Source organism: Hirundo rustica, chromosome 5 (genome assembly GCF_015227805.2).
Source record: "Hirundo rustica isolate bHirRus1 chromosome 5, bHirRus1.pri.v3, whole genome shotgun sequence".
In the NCBI taxonomy this organism is placed as follows: Eukaryota; Metazoa; Chordata; class Aves; order Passeriformes; family Hirundinidae; genus Hirundo; species Hirundo rustica.
This window is the reverse complement of record NC_053454.1, coordinates 67,605,194-67,633,076: the sequence shown is the minus strand read 5'-3', so window position 1 is coordinate 67,633,076 and position 27,883 is coordinate 67,605,194. Positions and strand designations below refer to the sequence as shown.

The window sequence follows — 27,883 nt, the reverse complement described above, 5'->3', positions numbered from 1 at the left end:
ACGCAAGGATTGTTTTTTCCACTATCTGCAAGGGAAGAGAGTGACGATTCAAGTCCGTGGGAAGTGAAAAGGGCATTCCTGAGAGGCATCCAGAGCTGTGGATGGACTTGGGTGGTTTTGTCCAGTTCACTAAAAGGGACACTGAGCAGCTCTAGAGGCCAGCAGGTGAAGTATTCACTCTCCATGTCTTGCCCCATGTTTATCATTCACCTGTCGTATTTTTGACAAACACCCAATCATATGAGAAAAAATAAACCAATATTCTTCTTTTGAAGAAATTTGGCTTGCATTCCAAGAAGCATTTCCACCCTTTACCAGGCTGGTTTCCCAACAACCCTCAGTGCAGCAGAAATTCCCATGCAAATCTACAGCCTTAAATTCTTTCACATTGTTTTTCTTCACACTTTTGGGGAAAAAACTTGATATACAACACTATTAGGGTTTTTTGTTGTTTTTATAAAATTTTTCAAGATATCACAAAATTACACACACTAAAAGCTTAATCTGCACATTTTCCAATGAAAAATTGAAATATCTTAAATTTATTACTTGTATATACAATTTCAATCCAAATTTACATTTGCATCATTTTCATGGTTAGCAAAAGGCATGGATCAAACACAGGATTGAGATGTGTCACTTCAGCATATTTATAGGATATTTACTTCAAATCTTGGTATGCATTCATTTAAATTTATTTAGAACAGGCCACTGACAAAAGGCTGCATTTTGTGCTGAAATGGTATAAACTTGGGGAAAGTCACTGCTACCATCTGTTCCTTTCCATGCAAACATCCATCATTTGTTTCAGTGAGATTCACAGGATGAAAAATTGACAGATTCATTATAAACTCTGTGCAGTCAGTTTAAGGCATCTGTACTAGACATCACTTTGGAACTTTAAAAGTTAACTGAAGTAATGCTGCAGTTAAATAACAAAAAGCTGGAATTCCTCTCACCTACCCTTCGCAGAGTAGTTACTCACATGGTTCTTCTTGAGTCTTTAAAGACAAAGTAATGAAGTTAGTAAGACATGACAAGTTATAAACATCCCCCTCTTTCAGCTACAAAAATGGATTTGTATTTGAATAATTTACATTCAGTGAAACAGTCTTCTGACCTGTTTGAAATCATTTAGGCTTAGCGAGCACAATTTAAGGAGAACTTCATTCAGATATTGCAAAACGAAGCAAATAAAATTTACAAGGAATACTTTGTTTCCCTCCAAACTAATTATTACTTGAAATATGGAGAAAAAAAATTTCAAAATTATGCCTCTCCTGCTAGACTTCATAAGAGAATTCAAATGAAGACACCTCTCAAGCCCAGAGTATGAACTTTTGGCTATTTTAACAATCTGCACAAACTGTAGATACTGAGTGATAATTTAAGACACGATGAAATCCAAAGCTCACTTTTCCCCTGTAGTTTTCTGTTGCTTGAGTTATTAAAGAATCAGCACTGAAGGAAATATCTGCACAACTATCTCAGTTATGTCCACTCAAACTCCATACTTAATAAAATACTAACTATGGAGACCCTGGAAAAAAAGAGAAACTACATCTTTAAATAGAATCCAGAAATGCAGCTTCATATACAGCTGCATGTTCTTGAATGTGCTTTTGCAGAAAAACAGACTTTTTGATAGTTAGCCTTGAAAGTCACATAGATCCTTCCTTTCCATTTAATATGCTACGTATAACGTAATCTTTTTTGCTTTGGTAAAATACGAGTAACGGGGAAGTACAGGTGAGGAAAGCACAGTAAATAACATGGGTATGTATCATACCTTTTTTTGAGAAATCTGAGCTGAAATGTAAGGCATCCCTCGAAGTATTTTTTGCATATGCAAGGAATGCAGTTCTTTGTAAACAAAAGCTTGAGGAAAGCAATACTGAAGCCAAAGAATCTTCCCTAGGATCCTTCCAATGATCCCATACCAAGAGCAACTCTCTTAGGGCAAGGGTTTTGGAATTATATCCCATGAAAAAGAGAATCCCATCCTTTGTCTTTCCATACATTTTTTAATGACATGGTAGAGACAGCCTCGTCTTGAAGATCTCAAGATTAGGGGAGTGATGCCCAAGTTGATTCTCGAGGGCATGAGCTCATCCAAAGTCTATTTTTCTGGGACATCACTTTCTATAGATTTTGTAGCAGCCTTGCTACGGCCCGCGGAGTCTTGCACAGTATTGCCACAGGAAATGCTTCCCAGCACCCGGGACTGACAGGCAGCAACAGGTTTGGTGGTGGAAAGGGTTTTAGAAGAGTTGGACTGATGCCTGCGATGACCTGAATCCTCACCTGGTCTCCTCCTGCCAGATTCTTCATCAATAGGAGGCTGAAAATAAACGTAAAATAAAACACCTGTAAGGTGTTTTGTCATAAAGCCAGGTGGTTTTGCCTCTCCACAGAGTTGTAGGACTGAAAGGATTAGGCCCTTTTATCAGGCTGCCTTCTAATGAAATCAAGTATTGCTCTCAGATTGCAGTGAAAATATTAATACACCAAATATTATTTAAAATAGGTATTGAAACTTACATCCACCCTGAAGTCCTCCAGTCTCTTAAATTGATCCAGGTATTCTTGCAGTTTGGGGTCAACAGCTGGAGTCTTGTGCTGAGAGTATTTTAGGTAAGCCCAAAATTTTTCCAATCCATACAGCTGACCTAGTTACAGAAAAAGATAATTTTACCGCTTTACAAAGGTCAAATTTAATTATAAACTTAATTATTCACTGGTAACTATATTTTTAAGAGAACTGAAGATAAAAAGAACGTGAATAAAAGCTGTTCTTGGTTAGTTAACAAGTCAGTGCCAAGGAATTTCGATAATCTTCAACTAACGTTACCACAGTGTGAGCAGTGACAGGCCTGTGATAATTACCAGCTTCATAGTCCCTCTTTGCTTCTTGTTGGAAATCCTCGAATATTTCTTTCCTGAATTTCTTTTCCAGGCCATAGCTGTAAAATCTGAACAAACATTCCAAGCCATACCTGGAAGAGAACAGAGAGGTACAAAAATACACCCTTGTCTCTTTGGCTCAGAGAAATAGAGGTGGGGGAACTGGGTGGAAGGAAGGGAATTCTACCCAAGAACTGAAGGGCAATGACAATTTCCTTTGTCGTCATTTTTCCGGTATTTTTGTAAGGCAAGAACCAGTTTGAACAAGTGAAATGAGGTTAAGAATGTCTTACAGGAGGAAGAATCTGAGGTGTGTTAGTACAGAACTGACTTGTCATGGTCAACAAGTTACAGGATGCTGTAGAATTCAGAACTGATTACAGGTCAGGAAATGCTGCAGTCAGCTGTTCATCTGCAAAGCACAATTATATACTGATTTTTGCTATTAGAATAACTTGCATACACTGCTATTTAAAATATTTACAAAAAGTCAAAGACAGTACTAAAAATGTGCACTCCAGATGTACGTAAACTTCGCAGACATTAAAAGAAATGGAAAAAATACCTGTAGTGTTCTTTTGCATCCTCTAGAGCAAGCTGTTTGAATTCTTCATACATTTTCTTGTTGAAGTGATCTCTCAGAAAAAAGGACCAGAAACGAAAAAGTGTGTTCATTTCTTGGGAGTGGCCAATTCCCAACTGTTTCCTCTCTGGAAGAAAAAAAAAGGAAGAACAAAACCACTATTTTAATTTTTTACCAGAATATTTTAAGTGCCTTGTCTTTAGTGAAAAACCTCACCAGATCTTCTGGTAACTTCAGTTCAAATTTGAGGGTGATTTTTTTGTCAGGGATTGTAAAGTTAAATAGAAAGCAGAGTTCCTAAAGCAGAGGCACCAAATAAATTCTGCTTGCCTTTCCCAAGAAAAAGGGATGAGGAACAATTGGAAGAAAACTGGTATCAGACAACACCTGGAAGCTTCTAAAAATTTTAGGAAGCGCATGGAGCAGCTTACCTGTTAAACACCTCCGCCGGTATTTGTGGTACACCTGCTGAGTAAAGCCATTTTCCTTTAACAGTTCATGAGATGGGTGCTGGAATTTGGGAAGAGAATTTGGAGTACACCCGTAACCTGCCAGTGGAGCTGCTTCTGAAGGTGAGGCATTGGAACTGCTGGAGAAAAAAAACCCAACATATTTCTGCCCTGTAAACAGAGCTTTTCTGCAGAATCAGTTTTCACCCACCCTGACCTACTCAAGAGCTGAAATACAGTCACCTGGGTTTGGGTGCACCTCAAGAGAAACAGATTTTGTGCTAATATGTCAAAAATAAAACCGTTTTGGACAATGATAATGAAACATCACTGTCCTGCTCAATTTTAAATGACCACTCAAGTGAACATCAGTGCCTCAAGTAACATCACTGCTGCTGTATCATGGAGCAAACAATAACACTGTGAACACCAATCTGCCAAGCTTGTTTCCAGACAGCTCTGTATTCCAGATTTTTGTCTTCCTTGATCATTCTTTTCTTGCTTTGTATTTATAAATTGCTTTTTATAGCCTGCTTCTCCACGAGTAGTGAGAACTACCTGCAAATAAATTTTGAATAAGAGCAACAACATTTACCTCACAGAGGAAGTTCTTGGCCTGTGGTCTCTGGAATCCATCACCCAACCAACATGGTATTCCAAGGGAGGATTTGTACTGTGGCGCGTTTTTCTTTTTCTTGGAGTCTAAGAAAGTAAATAAAAGGATTTGTTTCCCTCATTGGACTTTACTCACTCTCCCCCTTTTAAAACAGAGATCTAAAAGTATTCTATTCTGTTATCTAACAAGTTATAAAGTCACAAGACCACAGTTTCATAACCTGAAGATTAGTCTTATGTAACTAATCAAAAATCTCAAGCACCGCACTTCTTTTAGTAAGGACTTTCAAGGAAGAAGACTCGAAAAGTGTTTGATAGAAACAAAAAAGTGAATATGGTGAATATTTTGGAGTTAAGCAATAGGAGCACAAGCATTTTGCCTTTTAATTCTTGTTAAACTCTATGCACAAACACAAGTTTTATAGGCCTTTGCTGTTTTGTTTGTTTTTTTAAAAATATGTTTTTCCATTTACCTTTACATCAAAGGATCGTGCTTCTTTAACAACAGGGTAGAACCTGGGTGTTTTGTTGGGATCCTGGAGCCTTGGGGTGCGAGGTGTTCGTGGGATGAAGCCAGGGTGGAAACGGGGCGAATCTGGGACTGCTGTTGGCAGTGATCGAGCCATTCCTGCTGTTGCAGGTACTTCAGTACTTAGGAAATTACAGGCCAGCTCCTCTGCTAAATATGGAGGCAGGAAGGAAAAAGGGAGGTGGTTTCACTGAGCTACTTTAGAGATGCTATTAGCATGTAACCCAGTAAGTGTTAATAGTACCACAGTATCAGAAACACCACAAGAGATAAGATTTGGATGTTGTGACTGCTCAGTAATTTGTACTTAAAATACATGTAGTAAATTCTTCTAATCTCATTTCCTTTCATCCTTGTATCCCATAAAAAATGTTGGTTTCTATAAAATGTTTCACAGCTTCAGTTTGACCTCACACGTTGCAAATTCCAAGTCACACAAAGAGCACCTGGTGCTGGTGGAAAGTGACAACAAAGCAGAACAAGTGCCAGCTTCTTGTCATTCAACTGAAACCATGCTACCCATGAACAGTTGACAGTTTGAAGAATTAGCGAAGAAAATCCCCCTCAGACTGCTGACTGAACCAAAATTAAAATACTGCACAGGCAGAAAGAGCCAAAACACCTACAGAGTTATTCTTTATTACAGAGATTTAGAAAACCAAATACTTTCATACTTACCTTTCTGCAACCCTGGAGGTCTTGGAGGAACTTCTTTGGTTGGATTAGCAGTTTCTGGTGCAAGACTAACAAATTCGTCCTTATTAATGATGTTTAGCTTCTTAAAGTTCTCAATCTCTTGCTGAATTAGAGAAAGCAAATTGTAAATGCAGAGCAGGGTAATAGATACCATCCCGAGAAACAGATGCATTTCATGAAGAGAAAATAAGGCAGAACTGACACACAAGTACCCATACACCTGTTTCAGGTGGGACACGTGCATGCTGTGCGTGGAAAATCTCGTCAAATCATTGTCAAGTCCATAACAACAACAAAAAAGGAAATATTCTCTCTTGCAGTTTGCTATTTCTCACTGCCCTCTTCATGTTTGCTGGTTTTCTTGGTCCATTCTAATCCATATTCTAAATTCTACCTTTATTTCTTGTTCTTATTCTCAACAACCATTTCAACCTTCGTCATCTTGCTTTTGTACAGACTTGCTCCATTTGTCCATTAAGCGACTTCCCCCTCTTTGTGCACAGATGAAACCTCTTTCCCTCACCACTTAGTGTTTAGGTAACTTCATTCTACCTATTGTTCTAACAAACTACAAGGCAAGCAGAAGCTTAAAATAAACTACTTTAAAATGATTGTATTACTTCCTTCTCATCATCTCATCTGACATGTACCCCTTTTCTCCTCTGGGGTAGGGGTTTGCAGTTGTTATGAAACAAACTACTCAGAGAACAAGAAAACACTGGAAAATTAGAACCATCTCCAAAATGTTACAAAAAATATTCATTCAGTGGTTTTGGTCAAGTCTGTGGCATGAAAAGCTTGGGTTTGCTTTCAACTGTAAACAATTCAGCAGACCTGCAAATTACTGTCACTTTCCTGCAGCATTTTACAACTACATAGCTGAAGGCTGAAATCAATTTGGAAACTGTTTGGACAGGCATGGTTTTCAAGTCAAAAATTAAAGAGAAATACCTTCATCATGGCATCATTTTCACTCTGATCCATCCACAAATCCTGTTCGTAGTAGTACAAGCCATCATTAATGACTTTAGCAAGTTCTGATGTAATTTTTGCACGGCACATATGGTTGCCAGCACAGTCTCCATAAGGATGTTTTTTCACATATGGTGGTGTCTGTGTTACAATTAAAATCTTGTTTACATCCTGATCATCAATCTCATAATCAGAATTGCTATCTGACCAATCAGTAAACTTATTCTTCCGACACTGATTTTGTTCCATCTCTTCATCAAACAAAAATTCAAGTTCTTCCTGTTCTTGTTCCTCCGGAGGTGGGGGTGGCTGGTGTTGATCTGGTACAGGAACAGTCTCCTAAGTTGGAAAAGGTTTTATATTTGAATTGGATAATAATTTTCCAAACTTTATTGCATTCTCAAGCATCACATACATTTAGATGTTTAAACCTTGGTTTACAATGTAACCTCAAAGCTGGTTTTGCATCTGTTAATTTAAACATAACACAAAGGTTTTTAATTTTACCTTTAGCTTGACAGTGGATGCACGATGCCTCTTCTTCACTTCTATCCAAGGTTCAGAGTCCAAATCAGGCAAACTTGTAGACAATCCTTTAGACATTGTCTGAAAATTACCTGATTCAGCGTTTTCCTTTGGACTCAGTGGGCTTCCCACTCTTGGAGAACTCGGTGCAGACTCTAGCAGTAGAAAACAGTAGTTCAGTTCCTGTTCTAGATTGCTTTTGTTCTATTTTGCTTGTTTTTCAGTTGTTTCACTGGTCTTTCTTTTAACCACAGCTACCATTTTTCTACCTCTCTGTATAAACATAACGCTGCTCAAAGAACTTTTCATTTTTAAGAGACAGCTTTTCACAGTTCACTCAACATTTCAGAATACGGAAAGTTTCTTCACAGCCTGTGAGACATTATATGTCATTGAGGAGAAGAAAAAGAGCAGCATCATTAGGATTGTGGTTTTGCCGTGTCATTCTCTAGCTCTGTGGATGGGTGCCTAACTCCATTGTCATTCTTCCCATTTAATTTCAGCTAACATTTTAGGAAAAGATTCCCTTGCCAAGGATTATCAGCAAACAAATACATCTCCCTATTAAAAATGTGAATGAGTTTCCCATCCAAAACAAGGATGCCCCCAATAAAGGGCAAACTTTCAGCTGCTACAAAAATGAAGCAGATTTTAGGACTAGTTTAAGGTTACTAATTCCACAGGACTGTAGTCCACCATTCTATATTCTGGAAAACGGTCACAGCCATTGAGATTTTTACCCACTTCACATCAGCCCCGTGACTTGGCAAGTGCAAGGCTGGTAGGCAGAGCAGCTGAATAAACCATTACAAAAAGTACAACTTCTATTGTGAAACCAGTATCAGGAGGCAAATTTCCAAGCTAGACAGACAGCCCGAAACTTATTTTTCTGTAAAATAAATCCTTTACCAGTATGTGAGCCAAAAGTTTGGCCTGGTATGAATTCTGGACAATTTATGAGCTGAGAAAAGTCAGTTGGAGGCAGGTTGCATGGAGGAGGACCTGGAATTGGCCACTTTTCTGGATCAACCCTTTTTCTTAGTTTCTGATCCACAGTTTCAACTTCTGTACTGTCCTTTAGGGCCTGTGTGACAAACATATTATAACATGAAATACTATTAAAAAAAAAAAAGAAAAAAATCCACAACTTGGCCACTTATAGCCTCTTTATAGAACCCTTGTAATTGCAAACAGAAATTTTTCTTAACTTCATAGCTCTGAAGCTATGGCAGTACCAAGCAACTTTTCAAATGCACCCTTCTGAATTACTTTACCTCCAAAATGAGTGCAGCGTTCGTAGTGAGAGCTTGCATCCGACGGAAACTGGCAATCAGTGACACGGGCAAAAATCCTTGTTGGTCCATCTTCCTCCTGAGAAAGAAGTCTCTCTCCAAATTTTCTGTGCTGAAATAATACTCACTGCAGAACGAAACATACAAATCTGAGCTTATTCCACAGTTAAAGAAAATCCTAAAGCAGCAACCTAGATTTGTTTTTAAAGGCTTTCATTAAAAAACCAGAGTATTTTGACATCAACAAAACCATTCTTCAGCAGAAGACCCAGAGAGCAGCGAACATGCTCAACAGCTTAAGACAGACTTATGACTCAGTACAGCATAGAGGGGTAAAAATCAAAGCCTTGTTACATTTGCACAACCAAAAACTATGCTCCAGTTTTCTTTCACCCACCCCTTCCCTCATTACTTACATGGACAGAAGGGAACAACATTGTCTTGGCCTCCATAGAGATGAAGGACAAGCACTGCTTACAGTTAGAGAATAAGTTATGTCCCACCACAGCAGGACCAGTTAATCGTGAACTTTATTGTCCCAGTTTCCAGTCCATTGCAAGTATCCTATCTGAGTGCTGAGGCACAGATCTATACCCTGAATCATCAAGCATGCTTGTGAGAAGATGAGAAAACAAAACCAGTAACATTGCATTTGGTGTGAAACTGTACCAAAAAGGCACAACAGATCATGGAGGAAAAAAATCTGAGAGAATAGATGATGGTGAAGGACAAGGACATTGCAGGAATCTGGTAATACCACAGAGACGAGGGACAGAAAACAGAAAGACAAATTTTCAACAATGAAGCTGCTCTAGGAAATAATCCAGGTGTCAAGAGGTTTTGGTTTTATACTTAGTGAAGACAAAAAGTAAGGAATTCAAATCATGAGCTGTCACACAGAACAATGGAATGAGAAAAAGTCCTATAAAAAAGAATGGGAAACCCCCTCAATTTACATGACTGAAATGTAGGCCTTTCTTAGAGCTTACACATCATACCATGATTTTGCACAGTACATCCAAGGAATACTAACTCATCACATTCAGAAAAACGCAGATAGGGAAAGACTTAATGGAAAACAGTTAGAATTGTACAACAAAAACAGACATAGCGCAAAAAGAAAACAAGAGGGTATTAAAATGCTGAGGAAAAAAGCTGCACATGCAAATGTAAATAAAGATCATTCTACTTTCAACAAAGAATAATACAACACATCTCTCCACTGAAGCTGGGATCAAGGCCAAAGTCTCCAAGAGCAGGGCACTCAGATGCCACCACTGACGCAAGCAGCACCTTGATACCATTTCTTTCTCTAATTTTTTGTAGCTGAAAAAATTTGAAGCAAAAGCTGGCTCTATGAAACACATGGAATCACACACAGAATATTCTGAGCTGGAAGGGACCCACAAGGATCCTTGAGTCTAACTCCCAAGTTATTGGCCCATGCAAGGATCAACCCTGAGATCTTGGCAGTGTCAGCACCGTGCTCTGACCAACACTCAGGTCCAAGACAGAATGAATTTAAAGTCTCAATGCTGGACAAGACAGGACAAATGGAAACAGTGCTATTAAATCAAAGCAAACAGAGAAGAGAACAAGGCTTTCAGAGAATTAAGCTCTTACTCAGAGTCAAGTATGATCAGTGAAGCAATTGGGCACAAAGAGATAGTTTTTTTCAAGAATATCCTGTCTACTGTTCTGAGCTGCTACGTTCTTTTTCCCCTCCCAGTCTAGAAGATAAGCAAGCACAAATGCCATATACCAGCATTTTACTAGTGTTACCTTTACAATCATAAAGGTAAAATCCTGTAACGATTCACCTAGTTAAAATCTCTACAAGCAGAAATAGACAATGACTGAACTTGACTCAAACTGCCTCACTTGACGTCCATCTCTCTAGAAAAAGGAATGTGAAAGACCATTAATGATAAATGAAGACAACACACAAGTTTGCTCCAAGTAGAGGGACAAGCCTAACACACACACCCCCTCCAGCTTTTCCCTTCTTCCTTTTCCTCAGAGTCCCTTTCCTTATTCTTGAATTGATATTTAAACTTTTATTTGTTTATTTTCTAAAGCAAGAAGTCTTCTTAAATAGAGTTCGGCTGCAAGCTGCAGAATGAGGAGCTGCTAAGCACTGAAACTTTTCAGGCTGACAACTTCAGCCTGTGGTTAAAAACATAGAAGGTATTTTTGTGTGCAATACAAATATTACTCTCTTGTACATAGAGTTGGTTCTTGGGACAAGCATAAATTGCTTGGTAGCAATGTGTTTCTTTCTATAATTACACATCAACTCAGTTGGACAGTGTCTAAGATTTTTCTCTATTAAGCAGGTAAACTTTTAAAATTTATTCGTCCACTAGGATTCAGACTCACCTCTTTAATATATCCTAGACTCCAATTGGAATGCTGAGACATAACGATTTTGTGTACCTTTATTCTGGATATACACCCATCTTTGGCATAGTCACTTTAATATTTTATAGCTAAATTATGAAAGGCAGACAAAGCCACCCCAATTTAGAGGTTAATAATAGGTAACTAATGAGTAGACTGTTTCCCATAATTATTAATGTGATAAAAGAAGAGAATAAATAAAAAACACTTTTTTTAGTCTAGGGAGAATCAAACCAGTGAAGCTCTGTCCTAAATCTGCTCAGGAATCTCCCTCTCATGGACAGCATACTCCATAACCAAATGCCTTAGGGGTTCACACCAGGCAAGCAACCAGTGGCTGTGGCTACCCAGCCATGCCAAGTCTTGTACCAACACCTGCCAAGCTCTCAGTGCCACAAGGGAATACAAATATACCCAAAAGTCAGATGTGACAAGTGCTGTAACTGACATTTTTCTCAGCAGAGGGGGACATCGCCATGTCCTACCTTAGCAGGTCTGGATTCTACACTGCATGCCCAGAAATCTGGCCAACAGTGGAGTGGCTGTGCTCCTCCCCCACTTGTCTGAGGACAGTGAAGGCCGATTATCCTGACATGGGGGTACATGTCCACTGTCAGGTCTCATAGGGGCCTGGCAGCAAGAGCAAAAAAAGACTGCAATAGAAGTTTTGAAGTTGATAGCCACATGTCAGATACTTTCTGCCCTTTAAAGAGGCTTTTCTCTTCCTTTTTGCGTCAACTGTAACAAAAGAAGCGAGAATAAAATAAGCAAGTTGCTGTACGGAACACGAGGGCAATCAAACACCACCACAGAGGTATCGCAGAGAAATGCAAGTATAGAGGATGAAATATCTGCCAGTGGTGGAAACTATCTCTTTAAAATGAACTAGTGCTTTCCAGGCCCTTTTTGACTTGTCTCCTGGTGAAAATCAGTCTTCCAGATGGTTTCTCATTGCCTAATGGTATACACGAGAAAGTAAACATTTCAGATTATTGAAAAATCAAGTATCATTGCAAAACTACTCTGTCTCTCTCAGTTACATGTTTCAGGTGAAACACACTGAAAACATCAAACTAACAAGACTTCTCAAAGTGAAATTGAGAGCAAACAGGGGAAACATCACCCAAGAAGAGTTTTACAGGCAAACAGACCAACAGTACTCAAAAGCACAATCTCAGAGACATCCATATCTCAATTACATGACAACATAAAGAGGGCTATGTACCATAAATAAAGCAGTTCTACCAGTTAGAGCAGACTACAGCACGAGATGCAGAAACAGCTGCCTTAAAACTCCTCCCCATTGCTCAAGTTTTTCCACCCCACCAGTGAATAAATTCAAGTTGACACTAGTAATGGTCAAAGTTAACTCAAGAAGTTAAGCTGAAATGCCTCAATCTCCAACCTGACATGGAGAATAAGGATTCAACACTGTTTGAAATGAGTTATTTCACCTTAACTAGATCTCTAAAAATATTTATACACTAAGCAATCTACTTACATTTGGTGTTTTATATATTCCTTGAGAAGTGCCTCATCCACAGAATACATCTGCACTCCTGTTCCGTCACCATAGTAGTAAATCACACCAGGGTGAAATTCAGGCTGAAATACTTGGTCGATTTCTTCACCATACAGCTCTTGATAACCAACTGAATAGTCAAAGTTCACTTCAACATAAAAGAGAACATAAAAACAACAACATTAGAAAATGAAAACAACATCATCATAACCATAGCTTTAAAATTTTTTGTCAAGCATCCATTTCTTTGCATACTGCTGGGGTTTCCTCTGCCTCGTCCTCTTCCTCTTCTCCCCCTTCCTCTGCCTCTGGAGAACCCTCGGACGCTGCCACCCTCACTCCTCATGCTGCACACCTCATCATGGTTGTCTCTCTTTTCTCTGTCACGATGCCAATCTTGAAGAGAAAAAAAACAACAGAAAACACCTGCAATCACTATGAAACATCCTGATGCCTGCGAGTCCCTTAAGCCACCAGAGTTCCCAGCCTGAGTCCAAGCCATCCACAGCCTTGGCCATGCCAAGCTGGTCAGAGCTGAAGCTACAGGAGAAGAACAGGAAAGGTCTGGCAGCCCTGCCAGAGGGTGAGTCAGGCAGGAGGGCTCAGTAGCAAGGAGGTAATCCATGGACTGGCACTCAATCCCAAATGCTTCCAAAGCAACTGGACACCCTGGTGCCAGCTCAGAGGTCACAGTAACTATGATCAGCTTGGGGCAGGAAGGAATGATCATGACAGTTCAGTCTCCTCCTGTGGACAACTCCCACCACTACTGGAGTGAGATGGGAATCACAGAATTGCAGAATGGCTTGGGGTGGAAGGACTCTTAAAGACCATCCAGTTCCAACCCCCTGTCATGAGCAGGGACACCTTCAACTAGACCAGGTGGCTCAGAGCTTCATTCAGCCTGCCCTTGAACACTTCCAGGGATGGGCCATCCACTTTTCTGGGTAACCTGTGCCAGGGCCTTACCACCCTAACAGTATTTTTTTTTTTCCCCCCCAAGACCTAATCTAAACCTACTTGCTTTCATTTTAAAACTGTTTCCCCTTGTCCTGTCATTCCACGCCCTTTTAAATAGTCTCTCTCCACCTTGTAGTCTCCCTTCAGGAACTGAAGGCCACAACCAGGTCACCCCAAAGCCTTTGCTTTTTCAGGCCAAACAAACACAGCCTTTTCTCACAGGAGGTGTTCTCCATCCCTCTGATCATCTTGCTGGTCTCCTCTGGACTCTCTCCAGCAGGTCTATGTCCCTCCTGTGCTGGGACCCCAGAGCTGATGCAGCACTGCAGGTGGGCTCTCACCAGAGCAGAGCAGAGGGGCAGAATCCTCTCCCTCCTTCCCCTGCTGCTCACAGGGCTCTGGTGCAGCCCAGGACATGTTTGGCTCTCTGGACTGAGTGCACATTGCTGGGTCATGTCCAGCCCCTGCTCCAACAGCACCCCCAAGTCCTTCTGGGCAGGGCTGCTCTCCATCTGCTCATCCACAGCCTGGATTGACACCAGGGATTACCCTCATCCAGGTGCAGCACGAGCACTTGGTCTTGTTAAACCTCATGAGGTTCTCATGGGCCAATTCCCAAGCTTGCCCAGGTCCCTCTGGGTGGCATCCTATCCTTTAGGCATGTCAACTGTAGCACTCAGCTTAGGGTCACCTGCAAATGTGCTGAGGATGCACTCGATCCCCTTGCCCAGCCCTTGATGACAGGACCCCACAGCAGTGGCTCTCTGGAATCTCCCTTTTGTCCCTGGCAGCACTCCTCTGACTCTGCCCACTGAACAGTAACTGTCCAAACCAGTCCCCAGGGACCTTGGCTTCATCCAGCCCAAAACTTAGGGACAGGTGTAATTCCCATTTCACTCATGAGAGGAATTGTGTGAGAGAGGGTTTCATTCTCTTTCTCTTTTCCTAACACTCACAGAGACTTCCATGTTCAGTCAGTCATCTTTGCTGAAAGTTTCCCTAAGTAGTAATTGTCTTTCAGATGCCAGGGAGACCACTTTGCCACAGGGATGCCTGGGGACATGGGCCCTCCTGGATCAAATTGAGAGCTGCTAAATTTAACAAAGGACTAACTAAAGATATGTATTAAAAATTGTATTAAAAAATCTTGGTTTAGCAAGGATTTTTAGTGAATCCTAAAACCACGTGTGTATGCTCATAGACTCAAGTCCTGTCAAATAAGACTCTGATTTTATAGAGAATATAATCTCTGTAATGTATGTGTGTGGTTTGACCTACCTAAGAAAAAAATGCTGAAGGAAGTGATAACTGGTAAAAATCCTCCCCCCACCCCTATCCATCCTTCAGATCAAATCCTTACATCCATGTTCCGAAAATGACTTCATAAATTCCATGTCAGTAGCATCCTGCAGTTATTGTAACGAGCAAACATTCAAACTGTGAATGTATGTTGCAATTTTAAAACTTAAACCAACCAACTTTCACTCAGCCCAAGATTTCTGCCACCTAACCAGCTGTGTTCCCAACACCTGAGGACCAGGAGCAGTACTAGTTGTGGTGTTAGTACAGCTTTTTGTACAGCTGTGCTGAGAAATAGGTCAGGGAGCTGAGGGAATTGGTCCAGCTCGAAGGAAAAAACAACATCAGTAGAACTGCCAAAGCACAGTTCAAAGTGTAGCTCCACAAGCAACTGCTCTTGTAGCAACAAGCTATGGGAATAGCAGCAGAGCAGGACAGAGCAGACACCTTCTGAGGCTTTTTCCAAACTTTCTGCATTGTAAACTTGTGGGACAAGATTGTGTAGGGCACCATGAAGAGGAATATGCTGCTGGTCACTGGCAAATATAAACACCAGGTTTTACCTACTACAGGTAGAGCCACATTTTGACATAAACTGCCAGCTCATGTGATATTACACTTTATCTGCCATCAACAGCAAGACCCAGAGACTGAGAACTACTTACTTCTTGCCTCATTCCTTCTGTTGTTATGAGGTATTAACTTGTTTGTTTCCAGCACAAATCTGGAGCTCATTCTAGAGCCAGCTCTGTCTTGACTGTCTGACCTCATGTCGTCCAAGTGAAGCGGCACCCATTTCTGCTTGTTACCTTGAAAAGTTAATGTATTACTCTTAATTATACTAATACTTGAGGTTTCAGCTCCTGGAAAGACTCTATAGAATTTTCCTTGTAAAACTAGCAGCAGTTAATTTCAAGTTTTAAAAAGCAGGAGAAGCTTAACATTGCAATTTTAAGATCTTACGAATGATTAAATAAAAAATGCAGTAAACAGGAATTCCTGAAACTGAAATGTAACCTCACCTAAGCTTCAAATATAAGAAATAAAGGCAAACATTTTATTTGATGGCTTTTTAGATGCTCCATGATCAGGAATTTACAGTTATGTCAGTGTTAAATACAGGCAGTAAATTCCTTGCTATATAATTTCAAAACTTGTATATGAAACTTTGAGGTTAAAAAATAACATATAAATTTAACCACCACAATAAAGATTTCAATTAAAAATCATACAAATTTTCCTGAGACTTTAGCTGTGGTACTGTACTTTCACCTGAAGATATTCAAAGTTCATTCACATGCATCAAAAATTACTAGCAAAGCTTTATTTTTTTTTATTTGCAGGCTGGCCTAAAGTATCCACTAACAATTTCTTTAACTGGAATACTGATTGGTATTGTGGGCTCCATTCCTTTGTGACAAAATATAAGCAAGAACATAAAATATCTTCTCTGCACTGGGGAGAAAAGAAGAACACATTTTATCTGTGGAATGCTTTGCTTTAGATTTCCACTTAGACTGAAAAAATTAAAAGCAGCATAGTTTTTTTTAATATATATATGTATATAGAAAGATTAATAATTCTGAACAACAAAGGTCTGGAAAAACACCAGCAGGGAAGCAAGACAAAAAATCTGCAGATCTTGAAACTCTTTCTGCTGTTTCTCCAGCCTGTTCCAAGCTCCTGACCAAATGAGATACAGGCTTGCTTCCCATTTTTATTGTAACAGATTGGATCAAAAGGAAGCAAATAACATGGTTTATTTTTCAAATGATCACTACAATGTGCAAGCTAATAGAAGAGCATGAAAATGGAAGTGCTGGTGTATATGCAGCAACACACACACACATGTACTGAGTTAAATTAAGACAGTGAGGGAAACAAAGATAATCAGAGACAGTGATGGCTTGTACAGCCATGACAAAATCTTCCAGAAATCATCAGGGCTCCAAGGACAGGGCACGAGCTGCTTTTCCCCCAGAACTCCTACTTGACTCCAAACCGTGAGGGAGGCAGCCTGGCTGAGGCTTCCATGCACACAGCAATATATTCTGTATTCACCCAGCAAGTGCAAATTGTGAGAAGTCTTATCGAGCCACTCAACTGGAATCGATGCAGCTGTATCAACAGTGCATTACTGCATTATACACAGTGCCTAAACTCACCTTTTTTCCTTTGGTTGTTCGTTTGAGCTTCATCTTCACTAGTGTTATCTGCCGGAACATCTGGCTTTGCCTCCGGGTTCTCCTTGATTCCATTATTGCTTTTTTGATCAGATTTCTCCTCCTTTTCTTTCCTATTTGTTGGCTTCTTACTATGACTTACAGTCTTACACTGTTAAGAGACACAGGTAATTATTTCTGGCAGGACAGCTGCTGATAGCAGGAGATGCACATTTCCATTAGCTATTAAAATTCCTTTTTTATTACCTGTTCTCAGCCTCTTCAACAGGGTGAACTTTAAGAATTGTCTTGTTTTGTAAAGTCTCTTTTTAAATAGTTTTATTTTCTGCTAACATGGCAGGAGCATAAAATGAGTTTTTGGATGAAGAGTTTTTGGTTTTTAACAGAAGATGTAAAAATGGCAGTGTGCACAACAATCTCAACTTTAGACATGAAAATTTATTTTATAGGAAAGAAAGAAATATTCTCACTATTACTTACTGTTCAAACTTACTACCTTTAAAAAGCTGGGCTCACAGAGCTCTGGAAGGGAGGGAGGGAGGGGATTCTGCCCCTCTGCCCCACTCTGGTGAGAGCCCACCTACAGCGCTGCCTCTAGTTCTGGGGTCCCCAACATGAAAATATGGACCTGCTGGAGAGAGTCCAGGGAAGGCCAAGGATGATGAGAGAGCTGAAGCACCTCTCAAATGAAGACAGGCTGAGAGCTGGGATTGCTCAGCCTGGAGGAAAGAAGACTTCAGGGAGACCTTATCATGGCCTTTCAATGGTTGAAGGGGGATTACAAAAGGGAGACAGACTTTTTAGCAGGGCCTGTAGGAATAGGACAAGGGGGAATGGCTTTAAAATAAAAGAGTTTCAGACAAGGTACAGGAAAAATTTGTCACAATGAGAGTGGTGAAACAGTGGCAAAGGTTGCCCAGAGAGGTGGTTGGACGTCCCTGGGACATCCTGGGAAACATCCAAGGCCTTGCTGGATGAAGCTCATTGATCAAGAGTAAGATGTCCCTTCTATTTGGGCTGGGGGGGGTGGTCTAGAAGACCTTTAAAAGTCCCTTCCAACCCAAATCATTCTATGATCAGATAGAATTTCTACCTGCAAAATGGGAAGTTTTGCAGACATTTCTGCTAAAGAGGAAGAATTTTCCTATGTTGTAGAGACAGCTTTGAACCTGCTGGAATACATACAGTAGGTACTGCACTACTGTGCTATAATTACCTTGAACACAAAGCCTTCCTCTAGACAAACAAACTAAGTTTAAGCACAAACCAAATGTTACTTTTGTTTTACAGACACTACATGAATTTGGACACTTTCAATTATAAAATACATGTTATTGAACTCAAATATTGCAGTTTCCCTGACCAAGAACACAATAAAAGTACCACAGGGATGCTGCTGCAGAGCTACCTCACCATTTGCAATATAATCTGTGCTCTCCTCCTGTTTTAAATAGCATCAGAGAGGTCTAAAATACATTATGCATTTATCACTGGAGATGAAGAGAAAGGAAGATAATTTGACAGAATAGATGTTAGCTTAAAACCCAGAAGGGGAATAATATATCAGAGGAATAAGATAACTAAGAATAACTAAATTGTGTTCAGACACTGGGCACAAAGTGCTCTGAGCCACAAGAGAGGGCAGCATGTTCACAACTCTAAAGGCCTTCTCTCATCTGTGCATAAACAGATGAAAACAGCAGAAAAGGTAAATGAAACTTCTTAAACAGTGGAGTTAAAAAATAATGCACAATTTAATGTACAAGTCCGTGGCATACCACTAACAAATTCCAGTACAGTCAGTTAAGCACACACTAGTATCCTGAATTACTGACAAAGCTTCTACTGAAACCCTACAACACCCAAAGCACGCTCTCGGGGGAACAGTATTAAACAGATACAACAATGTGGTTTAAAAAATAATAATAATAATAATAATAATCCTGAGGATTACAAAGGATTACTTACTTCAGTGTTTGCTATTTCACTCGGAGTCGGCCAGCTTGCGATATCACCCAAATCATCCGTCTGCAAAGGTGACAAACAGTTTATATTCCTTCCTTGATTTAACCCTTTTTAACACAGGAAAGATGTCAGTCATGGCTCAGAGAGTAAGACTACCCTCTGGAGCAGAGCTGTTAAAAGTAGCAATTACAACAAACAAACAAAAAACCAAACAGAAAACAAACACACAACTTTTGAAAGAGTTTTGAGCTCACATCAAACAAATTGTGAGATTAAATGTTGTCTTATACACGTGTGATTTAAAGGCATCTACTGCTCAAAGCTTTTAGTTTTTGGAAAATCTTGACAGCTATTAACCAGCCTAAAAATGAGTGGCTGTACAAAATTTTAGGAATTTAGTGTTTCAGTAAAAGGACTCCATGTCTCCTGTTGTTGCCATGGTGATTTTATGCGCATAAAAGACACTTGTCACATAAGATGCAAAGAGGATTTCCAAAACCAATCTAGCATCACTTGTGCTCAAGTGATGCTGTTTCTTTGCAGCTCCTTCATAGTTTTATGCAATCCCACTGATTTTTTAAACAAAAATGCCTCTCTTTATCCATCACACCTATACTCAATTTAGCAACTCTCCTAATTTTAATTTCCTTTTTTTTTTTTAATTTGTCTCTGTTCAAAATACCAAGGGATAACGTAACACTTCTGGTTAGAACTCCAAAATACCTTCTATTTTTTATTAGAGCAATATCAGGTATTTATCATACTGAATATTTACAGGCAAAAATACAAACCTTGCTGCTTTTTCTTGTCCTGGGTTTTCCTGCTTTTAACACTTCAGTGGAATTTTGTTGTTCTAAAAAGGAAGAAAAACATTCTCAGGTGAAGAATTACTCACATTCATAGTAAGTGTAAATCCTCTTGCAAACCAGGTGTACAAGATGCTGCCTTGCCTAAGAAGGTCGAGGCTATGTCAAAATGCTGGTACTTTAACCTAACAAGTGGCAAAGAAAATCACTGATATACATTTAATAAATTCTCCTATTAAAAGCCATACTTATAAGGCAGAATTTATGAAATCTACAATTATGCAAGCTAGGAAAAGAACCCCATAGAAACAATTATATATTCCCAAATTCCTAGTAATTTTATTTTATAAGTAATTACTCGTGTGCCAAATAGAGTTTAGCCATGTAGCTCAAAATCAAGCCAAAGTAAAAAACAAAACAAACAAACAAAGGAAAATATGAAAAGATAATAATACTACCTAGTTAAAGCCTAAACATTATTATAATGATCCCATCTGATCTCCTGAGCAAGAAGAAACCATCTCTTAATTTCTTCTGCTAAGCCCTGGTTCTCCCAGTGCATGTCTTCCCATACAGATGGAAGCAACAACCATTCCGTGCAACTTCTTATTCGGTGTTTTATTGCAAGACAAGCTTGAAACACTGAACGTGTCTGAAATCACAAATGGATTATTTTATAAGGGGATAACATCACCTCCTCAGCTCTTATCTCTTTCACATCCAGTGACTAATCTCCCTTATCAGCGCTCCACACAAGGAACCCCACCCTTGTGCCCCAGTGACTCTGGAAAGGCTCTGTCTGCTTCCTGGAATACACAGGAACGTTAGAAGCACAAACTAATGCTTACTCCACATTCCAGTCTAGATTTTAATATAATTTATAGCCATATAAATGACGAATTTCACGCATATGCTTTTATACAACTTGTACATCTCACCAGACATGAATCCAGTGAATCCTGACCACCATTTGCCAGCAGGTTTTGCCTCTCCTATGGATCTGCTTTTTAAAACAAAGACAAAACACGCATCTCGATTAACTTCAGACTGAGAGCTTTAAGAAACACACAGTGACCTCGTAACCCTAATTTTCACTTGCCACTCAGTAGTAAACTAATTGTCCTTTTACAAAACAAGACAAACGACTGCAGGGGTGGAGCAGCAAACAAATTTGTAATTCTCCCCAAGAGAGCTGCCAATTGCCCGTGCAGGTAAACTGAGCGGCCACGGCGTGGCTGTAAACACATGTCTCTGTCCAATTACCTGACTGAAGCCCTTTTTCCATCTCACAGCACTTTACTTAAATTGATGCTGAAGGACTGTTCTGCCAGAACTTCTGCTCTGTGTGTCAGCAGGGCGTAACGAGGCACTCAGAAGTGCAAGACTCGTCCTTGCTGCACTGTCTTAGTCATGGGATATAATTTATTCCAGGCGGCAGGAGAGCCTGTCTGAATGGAGCAGAATGGGACCCAACTCGTTTTAAGGAGTCTCTCTTATCTGAATGGAGTAATCCAAGACTTAGAAGATGCATTTAGAAGCTAAACAAAAAAGAAAATATTGGGCAACCCACCGCCTGGTGGATGATGCTCTTTTGGAACTCAAAAGGCTTGAGATGTCATCTCAGCCTGCACTTCCCTACATTGGCAGCACCTCCACAAAGTTCCTTGTCCTCCCAAAAAAGCCATGCTCAAACCCAAATTTAACAGATCTTTCCTGGCCTGCTTTCTGGGGCTTATCACATGGGAGTTGGACTTCAGCGTGAAGCATGAAAGGGAAGATAAAGGGGAAGGAAAAACAAGATGGAGGGTGGGAGAGTAAAAGAACAGAACAGGAGATCACTGAAAGGTTTTGCCCAGGTCACACTTGTTCTGCTGTCATGAACAGGCCTGGAGCCACTATTCAGGCAAAACACGTGTTCGAATAAAAGCCCACTGCTTAATATCACTCTGGGGTTTGGTTTTAACAACCCGTAACAGTGTTGGGAACCCCAAAATGGCATCTTTAGTTTCAGCAGAACTCAGTAAGGTCTTCCAAATAAACTATTTCACTTGTTAATTCCAACACAACTCCATTAAAATGGTTTATCCCGTGGTATGCTACAAGGAGCCCGTTCATTAGTGGCATGCTGTGTCAATAAAAGAATTCACTGATCTTCAATGATTTTACTCACTGGGTTTCAGAGTTTGGAAGGTGTGGGAGCAATAAATAAAGTATGAATTTAAGCTACCTCAAGATGAGGCAGTTTAATTGCCAATTATCATCTTTCAATCACTGAACTCCATGCAGTCGAGATGGCAACCACAGGAAAACATAAATCAGCCTCCAAAACCATCTTTATTATGGTTCTTCCAAGTTTCCTAACAGACCACATCCTAAGAGGAGGTTCTTCCTGCAGAAAGACAAGGCTGTACAAACATGCCATGTGCAGCATGTCAAGAGAAATGAAGCAACGGGTCTGAAAAATGAAAGATGAATTTTAGAACCACCAAAACTGCAGCAATCCTCTGGGACAACAGCAACAGAGATGGAAAAGCAGACTGGATGGCTGAGGAGCAGAGTTTGAAAGATCTCTCACCAAAATACCCCGATCATAACCACAATAGGATCACAAGACCAGAGGATCACAAGCAATAGGACTTCAGAAAGAAAGTTTTGAAGCTCTGCAAATAAATAGTAAGCAAGTATTTTTTTCTGATGGAAAGGGAGGGATGATATTGCCAATTTCTTCTGAAAGCAAAGTCTATTAATACCGGTGAAATGCATTCTAATTTTTGATACAAACACTGTTTATGCTCTGAGGCTTTCTAGACAATATTTGGGTTTTATTTTTACTTGGACTGCACATGTGTTCCCTTTTGTGAAGGAACAGCATCACATAAGTAACACAAGTGCTTCAAGGAGCAGATAAAATCAGCCAGCTCTTCAAAACTTAATTGCAGCATGTGTGTTGAACTTGTACCATATTTTACTTTCCATGCTCAGTTTCAAACTTGACAGTACATTCCATTTTTAAACAAGGTAAGCTCTGCTTAATGTATTGTTTTAACAGACGAGGCATTGCAAATGTAACAAAAACTATCCCTTGGAGAATACCATTAATTTAAATCCAGAGCATGGACTCAGAGCAGAGATTCTGCAAAACAATAAAAAATAATCCTAATTACTATCCTAACATTCTGTTCTACAAGAGTTCTAGCATTTTATTGCAAGAACTACATTAGATTGTCAATCTCCACACTATTTGAACAATTAACCAAGGCAGTGATGTATGACACCTGCACCCTTCCACCTATTTATGTTCAAAACCCATCAATTTTTCAATACAACAAGCAATGGACAGGGGGAATCCACAATATATGATTGATTCACCATGATGATATTTATTTTCCTTATATTTAGTTTCTCAGTTCGTTGTTTTCTTAGCTTCTTCATAGAAAACTGCAACCTGTGACTCAATTTCTACCAAAGTTTTCATGGTTAGATGAAACACATGCCATAGCACAGAGAGGTGGGTTTCAGTTTCATAACAAGTCTAGAAATAAAAACCCCAGACAAAAAACCCCAGACAAAAAACAACCATACTGTTATGCACAGTATAAAAACCAACATGTGGTGTTATGCACAACTAAAATACAGGCAGCAGCTTTGTAAGGATAACATTTTTAATCCCTTTAGGATTGGGGAAATTGTCAAAGCTGAAACTTCTGATAATGCTTTGAAGAAATTTTAGACTGTGCTATTAAAACACTCCATGAATTCATAAGAACTAATGAGAACACCTGCCTTAAATACACCCAAAAATTCTGATAATCAGATCATTTATGAATTTACTCATCTAAGTTTTGCTATTCCTAGCAACACAGTGTATCTTCACTAAACTGTACCTTTACAACCTGTTTTGCTTTCAGACTAAAGCAAATTGATTTATACAACATCACTACAGTGAAATGGTTCTGCTACCAAAATACCAAACAGATAAAATATATTCTTTGATGCCCAGAAAGAAACATAATAAGCACAAAATACAAGAATGAAGTATTTTAATTAGCTACGACATTCAAGCACACGCTAGGAGGCAAACCCGCTTCAGCAGCACAAGAATTTTGCTTCACTGACTATTTTCGTGAATTTCATGAGCAGTTTTTGAATAATCATCTAATAAATCATTAGAGACCCACATCAGCTATACAAATCACAAGAAGACTTGAGAACTTGTCATTCAGATTCCCTTCTCGCAACCTCACAAAAAGGGCAGTGCCAAAGTTTTCATCAAACGAAGAGGTGGGAGAACTTTTGAAACCAAATTATTTCAACCACTTGATTCTTGGCAAATTATTTATGTGAAGAATGGGAAACGCACAGTTGCAACCTAAAAAAGTGAGGACTTACTGCCATACATTGGCTTGGCACTACAAGGGAGCAGAGGCACATCATAGAAGCACCTTTCATCGCTCAGCAGCCTCTTCTAAAGCTCACTCACTCCCTCTGATCACGACCACCAGGATTAGAATAATGGAATCACTAAGCTTGGAAAAGACCTCCAAAATCATCGAGTCCAACCTCTGACCAAACACCACCTTGTCAACTAAACCCTGGCGCTGAGTGATTTCCCAAACCCCTCCAGGGACTGACACTCCACAACTCCCTGGGCAGAGTGCTCCAAAGCTTAACCACACTCTCAGGGAAACAATTCTTCCTGAACTAGAGAGAAGCCTATTAATTTCACTAGCAATTTTATATCTGATATGAGCCTTTCCCCACAAGTTGAAAGCAGATGAGGATGTAAAAGTAGCCTTCTGAAGTAATTCTGAAGTTAGTCTGCTTAAAACCGAAGTTTAATGAAATGCTCGGTCAGAAACACTGAAGTGTGGTAACAAACCCACCATGAAAAGGTCAGATATGTTTGCACTGGGTGTTTGGTTTACTGTAATGACTAAAACCTACTAAGGTGTCTGAGACAAAAAAATAATCAGTTGTAGTAACAATGCTGGGACGGAATTCTTCTGCCAAAATTTTACATTTTCCCAGTAGTATCAGGTGACTTTAACAGTTTGTTTCAGTACCAAGAGCCAAGTTTGCCTCTATCACAAACCAATCCCATGATAAATTGAAAGTCCAAAATGACAGGCTGGAGCCAATTTTCTCAAGTCTGTAACTATCACTGAACATACCCTAAGTGCACGTCTCAGGAAACTTTTAACAAATTACGCCAGGATCAACAAGTCTAACAGGTTCCAGTCACTGCTTTGATGTAAGATGCTTTTACACTTTATTATGCTCTTTACGGATAGTTCTGCATTCCATCCCAGTAGTATTTCTGCTTATCCATTTATTATTTCACATGACTAATTTCCATACTACAACATTCATAAGGGCCTAGTGTGACAGATTTTGCTTTGCCAACATACAATTAGTTTTTTCAAAATGCATCCCTTGTTGCGGGTGGAGGTGCATGGCAATTTCTTCCTTCAAACAGCCAGGAAGAATCAGCTGCTTTGCCTTTTACAAGGGAAAGAATGGTGGCTTCCTCACGGTGCTTCTGGTGGTGGCCAAACCAAAACACACACCTTGGTGTGTGCTCCTCACCAGTGGCACTGCCAGCAACACTGACTCCCTTATTTGCTCAGTTATACACCTGACCACTGAAAATTATGTTCTAATACAGCTCCTCAGCTTAATTATTAATTCCACAAATGGCAAGCACAACTTCTTGCAGGAGAAAAACAAAATAAGGCTCTCCAAAATCATGAAATGAAGCAGCCAATGCACAGGGTATATGAATGCACTGCTTCCTGTCTCCTCCTTCCTTCAACAGCTATTTGTGTGCTTTATCTTTGCTGGAAAAGCAAACTTTACAGAGGTGAAGAGCACAAGTTGCTAACATGACAAAATAAGCAGCTTTCCCAGTGCTTCTGATGCAAGTCCCCTTTCACGCATGAAGCAGACCACAAGCTTCTGCCCAGCCAGCTGGATTTTGGAAGGTCGGCACAAACAGGTACTTAGGAGCACGTCAGTACACATAAACAAAACAGTCCAGATAATAAAGATGGGCACAGATGCTGCCAAAAGTTCTGCTCTTAAGCCAAGTAGAGAGTTTGTGGTCTGGAATGTGGGCTCCGTTTGTATGACCTGTATACTCAAAACTGTAAATTATATATTTCTCTTTGTCAAGGAAGCACATGTTTAATTCAAGGATAAAAGTGACTGTGAGATCACAAAAAAGGTTTGTCAGGTGCCCACGGGAGCAAGTGCTGAGATTGAAATTCTCGGGAAGCACTGGTTGAAGTATTTATTTTAAGGTCAGCAGTTTACTCGCAGCCAAGAACAATACCCCAAGAATCTACAAACTTCTAGGAACTCTTTGCTGGCCTAAGCATAAAGCCTGGCAATTTCGAGTTAGGTCCTTGACGACCAGCTTTGTAAAGCCATATTCCCGTTCAGTCAGTGTGGTGCCTATAAAGCAGCTTTATCTTACATGTAGTGATTTAAGGCCAGGAAATTATTCCGTGGCTACTCTCCCTCCCATCTCTTCCTATGTAAACACACCAAATCCCAACAGCGAGCGAACTGTCTTTTGTCAGCGCTTAGAGCCTACGCAAACCCATTCTGGAAACCAAACCCAAGTAACGGATCGTTCCGAGGCCTCGCTACATAATTAACCAAAAACGAGCCGCGGCAAAGCGGCGCTCCTAAAGGAGGCTAAACGAGACGAGTGGGCAAGCAGCCCTCCCTCCCTGCGAGCGCCAGGAGCCGGCCGGAGGTCACCGCCGGGCCGGGGTGGTTACTGGCGAGCCCCGGGACCTGCGGCCGGCCCGGTGCTGCTGTCCCCGGCAGTGTCCCCCGCCCCGAGCGGTCCCTGCTTTGCCCATGTATGTCAAACCCAGCGGGCCCGGCCCGGCTCCCGCCGCGCTGCGCATGGGCCCGGCTCCGCGGTCGCCGATAAACACGCGCTTTTCCTTCGTAAAGAAAAACAAAACAAAACAAAGCAAAAAAAATCAATCAATCAAACAAACAACAACCACAACACGCTCACGCTCCCGGCCCCCGCACCTGGTTCCTGCGGTTCGAGGCGGCCGTCCGGCCCCCGGGGCGGGGAAGCGCTGTCCCGCCGGGCTCTGCGCCGCGTCCACGCGTTCTCCTTGGGCGCCGGGGCTTCCCTGCTCCGGCCGCCTTCCTCCGCCACCTCCTCCCCGCGGGGCGAGCCGGGCTCGGGCCGCCGGGGCTCCTGGGCCGTGCCCCAGCCCCGCCGCTCCGACACCTGCGCCGCGGACATGACCGGCCGCGCGCCCGCCGGAGGGGCCGCGGCCGGGGCGGCCGAGGCGAGGAGCCCGCGGCGGGGGAAGGGAAACCCGCCTCCTCTCCTCGCTGCCCCGCCCCGGAGCCGCTGTCAGCGCCCCCCGGACGGGCCGGGCGCCGCCGGCTCCCTGCTGCCCTGGTAAGCGGCGCACCGGGCGAGGGACAGCGAGGGACAGACACGGACAGCGACAGCCACCGCGACCGGCCGGGACCGCCGCCGCCTGCGGAGGGACGGGCGGCGCTCCGGGCACGCTGCTCCGGCCCCGCCCGCGCGGGGGAGGGACCCGGGGCTCTCCCGTGCGCCGTGACCTCACGCGGCCGGGAGGCTTTCCAGGCCCTTTCGGACATTTCGGCTGTGCAGGCCTCGTCCGCACCTGCACTGTGGTCGAGATGTGGTGAGCGGGAGGATAAGCGCGTCTCGCTGGTGCGAAGGAGATTCCCTGGGGCCCAGCCTGGAGAACGTGTCCAACAGGCGCATGAGAACATGCTTGAGGTCCCAGCAGCGAGGGAATCCCAAATCATTTAATCACTCCAACAGACAGGTACCTCTGCCATCACACCATATCCCCTCTGCCAAAAATTGCGCAAAAAAATCACCTCACAGCAGCACGTGCACCCATTCCAAGCTCACTGGTTAAACACATATTTTCTTTTAAAATTTATCTCAAGAAAGACTGCAAAAGGTAGAATGATTAAAATTACAGCAAATCTTCAAACCCTTAGAGGCATTTTTCTTTGATACCAAGAAATCTAATTTTTTAGATGCCATACATTTACTAATCAAAGATGTCCTGATTGCATACATTCCTGAAAAAAAGGAGAATCAGTCACACTAAAACAATTTCCATTTATTTATTATTTGGTCTCCCAAACTCAGAAGTTAAGCA

At 41.2% G+C, this 27,883-nt stretch overlaps 1 protein-coding gene across 5 annotated transcripts; it reads right to left on the bottom strand.

The window, feature by feature from the left end:
* Positions 1 to 519: 519 nt before the first annotated feature.
* LARP1B (La ribonucleoprotein 1B) lies at positions 520 to 20,201 on the bottom strand. Of its 5 annotated transcripts, XM_058420662.1 has the most exons (19): positions 20,159 to 20,201; positions 19,686 to 19,747; positions 18,898 to 18,957; positions 16,912 to 17,080; positions 15,412 to 15,555; positions 12,743 to 12,883; positions 12,467 to 12,635; positions 8,548 to 8,692; positions 8,183 to 8,357; positions 7,256 to 7,428; positions 6,728 to 7,087; positions 5,759 to 5,879; positions 5,025 to 5,230; positions 4,532 to 4,638; positions 3,919 to 4,076; positions 3,470 to 3,614; positions 2,887 to 2,996; positions 2,542 to 2,669; positions 520 to 2,341 (listed from the first exon to the last, which is right to left on the bottom strand). In XM_058420662.1, exons 5-19 carry the CDS (start codon positions 15,515 to 15,517, stop codon positions 2,120 to 2,122), a joined length of 2,466 nt encoding a protein of 821 aa, XP_058276645.1. In that variant the 5' UTR covers positions 15,518 to 15,555; positions 16,912 to 17,080; positions 18,898 to 18,957; positions 19,686 to 19,747; positions 20,159 to 20,201; the 3' UTR covers positions 520 to 2,119. The 5 variants fall into 5 exon arrangements, 4 of the variants coding, with proteins under 4 accessions (XP_058276645.1, XP_058276646.1, XP_058276647.1 ...); XR_009207850.1 differs by lacking the exons at positions 18,898 to 18,957; positions 19,686 to 19,747; positions 20,159 to 20,201 and having other exon boundaries at positions 520 to 1,001; positions 1,790 to 2,341; positions 16,912 to 17,043; XM_058420663.1 differs by lacking the exons at positions 18,898 to 18,957; positions 19,686 to 19,747; positions 20,159 to 20,201 and having other exon boundaries at positions 3,919 to 4,073; positions 16,912 to 17,043.
* Between the last annotated feature and the right edge of the window lie 7,682 nt (positions 20,202 to 27,883).

Excerpts from the sequence above, each read along its gene's own strand:
- LARP1B (XM_058420662.1), bottom strand. The coding sequence starts at position 15,517 with ATGAGGTCAGACAGTCAAGACAGAGCTGGCTCTAGAATGAGCTCCAGA. Across the intron at positions 12,636-12,742 it reads AGGCAGAGGAAACCCCAGCA|TGAACTTTGACTATTCAGTT; the intron begins GTATGCAAAGAA and ends TTTATGTTGAAG. Across the intron at positions 8,693-12,466 it reads GAATATATAAAACACCAAAT|TGAGTATTATTTCAGCACAG; the intron begins GTAAGTAGATTG and ends TTCGTTCTGCAG.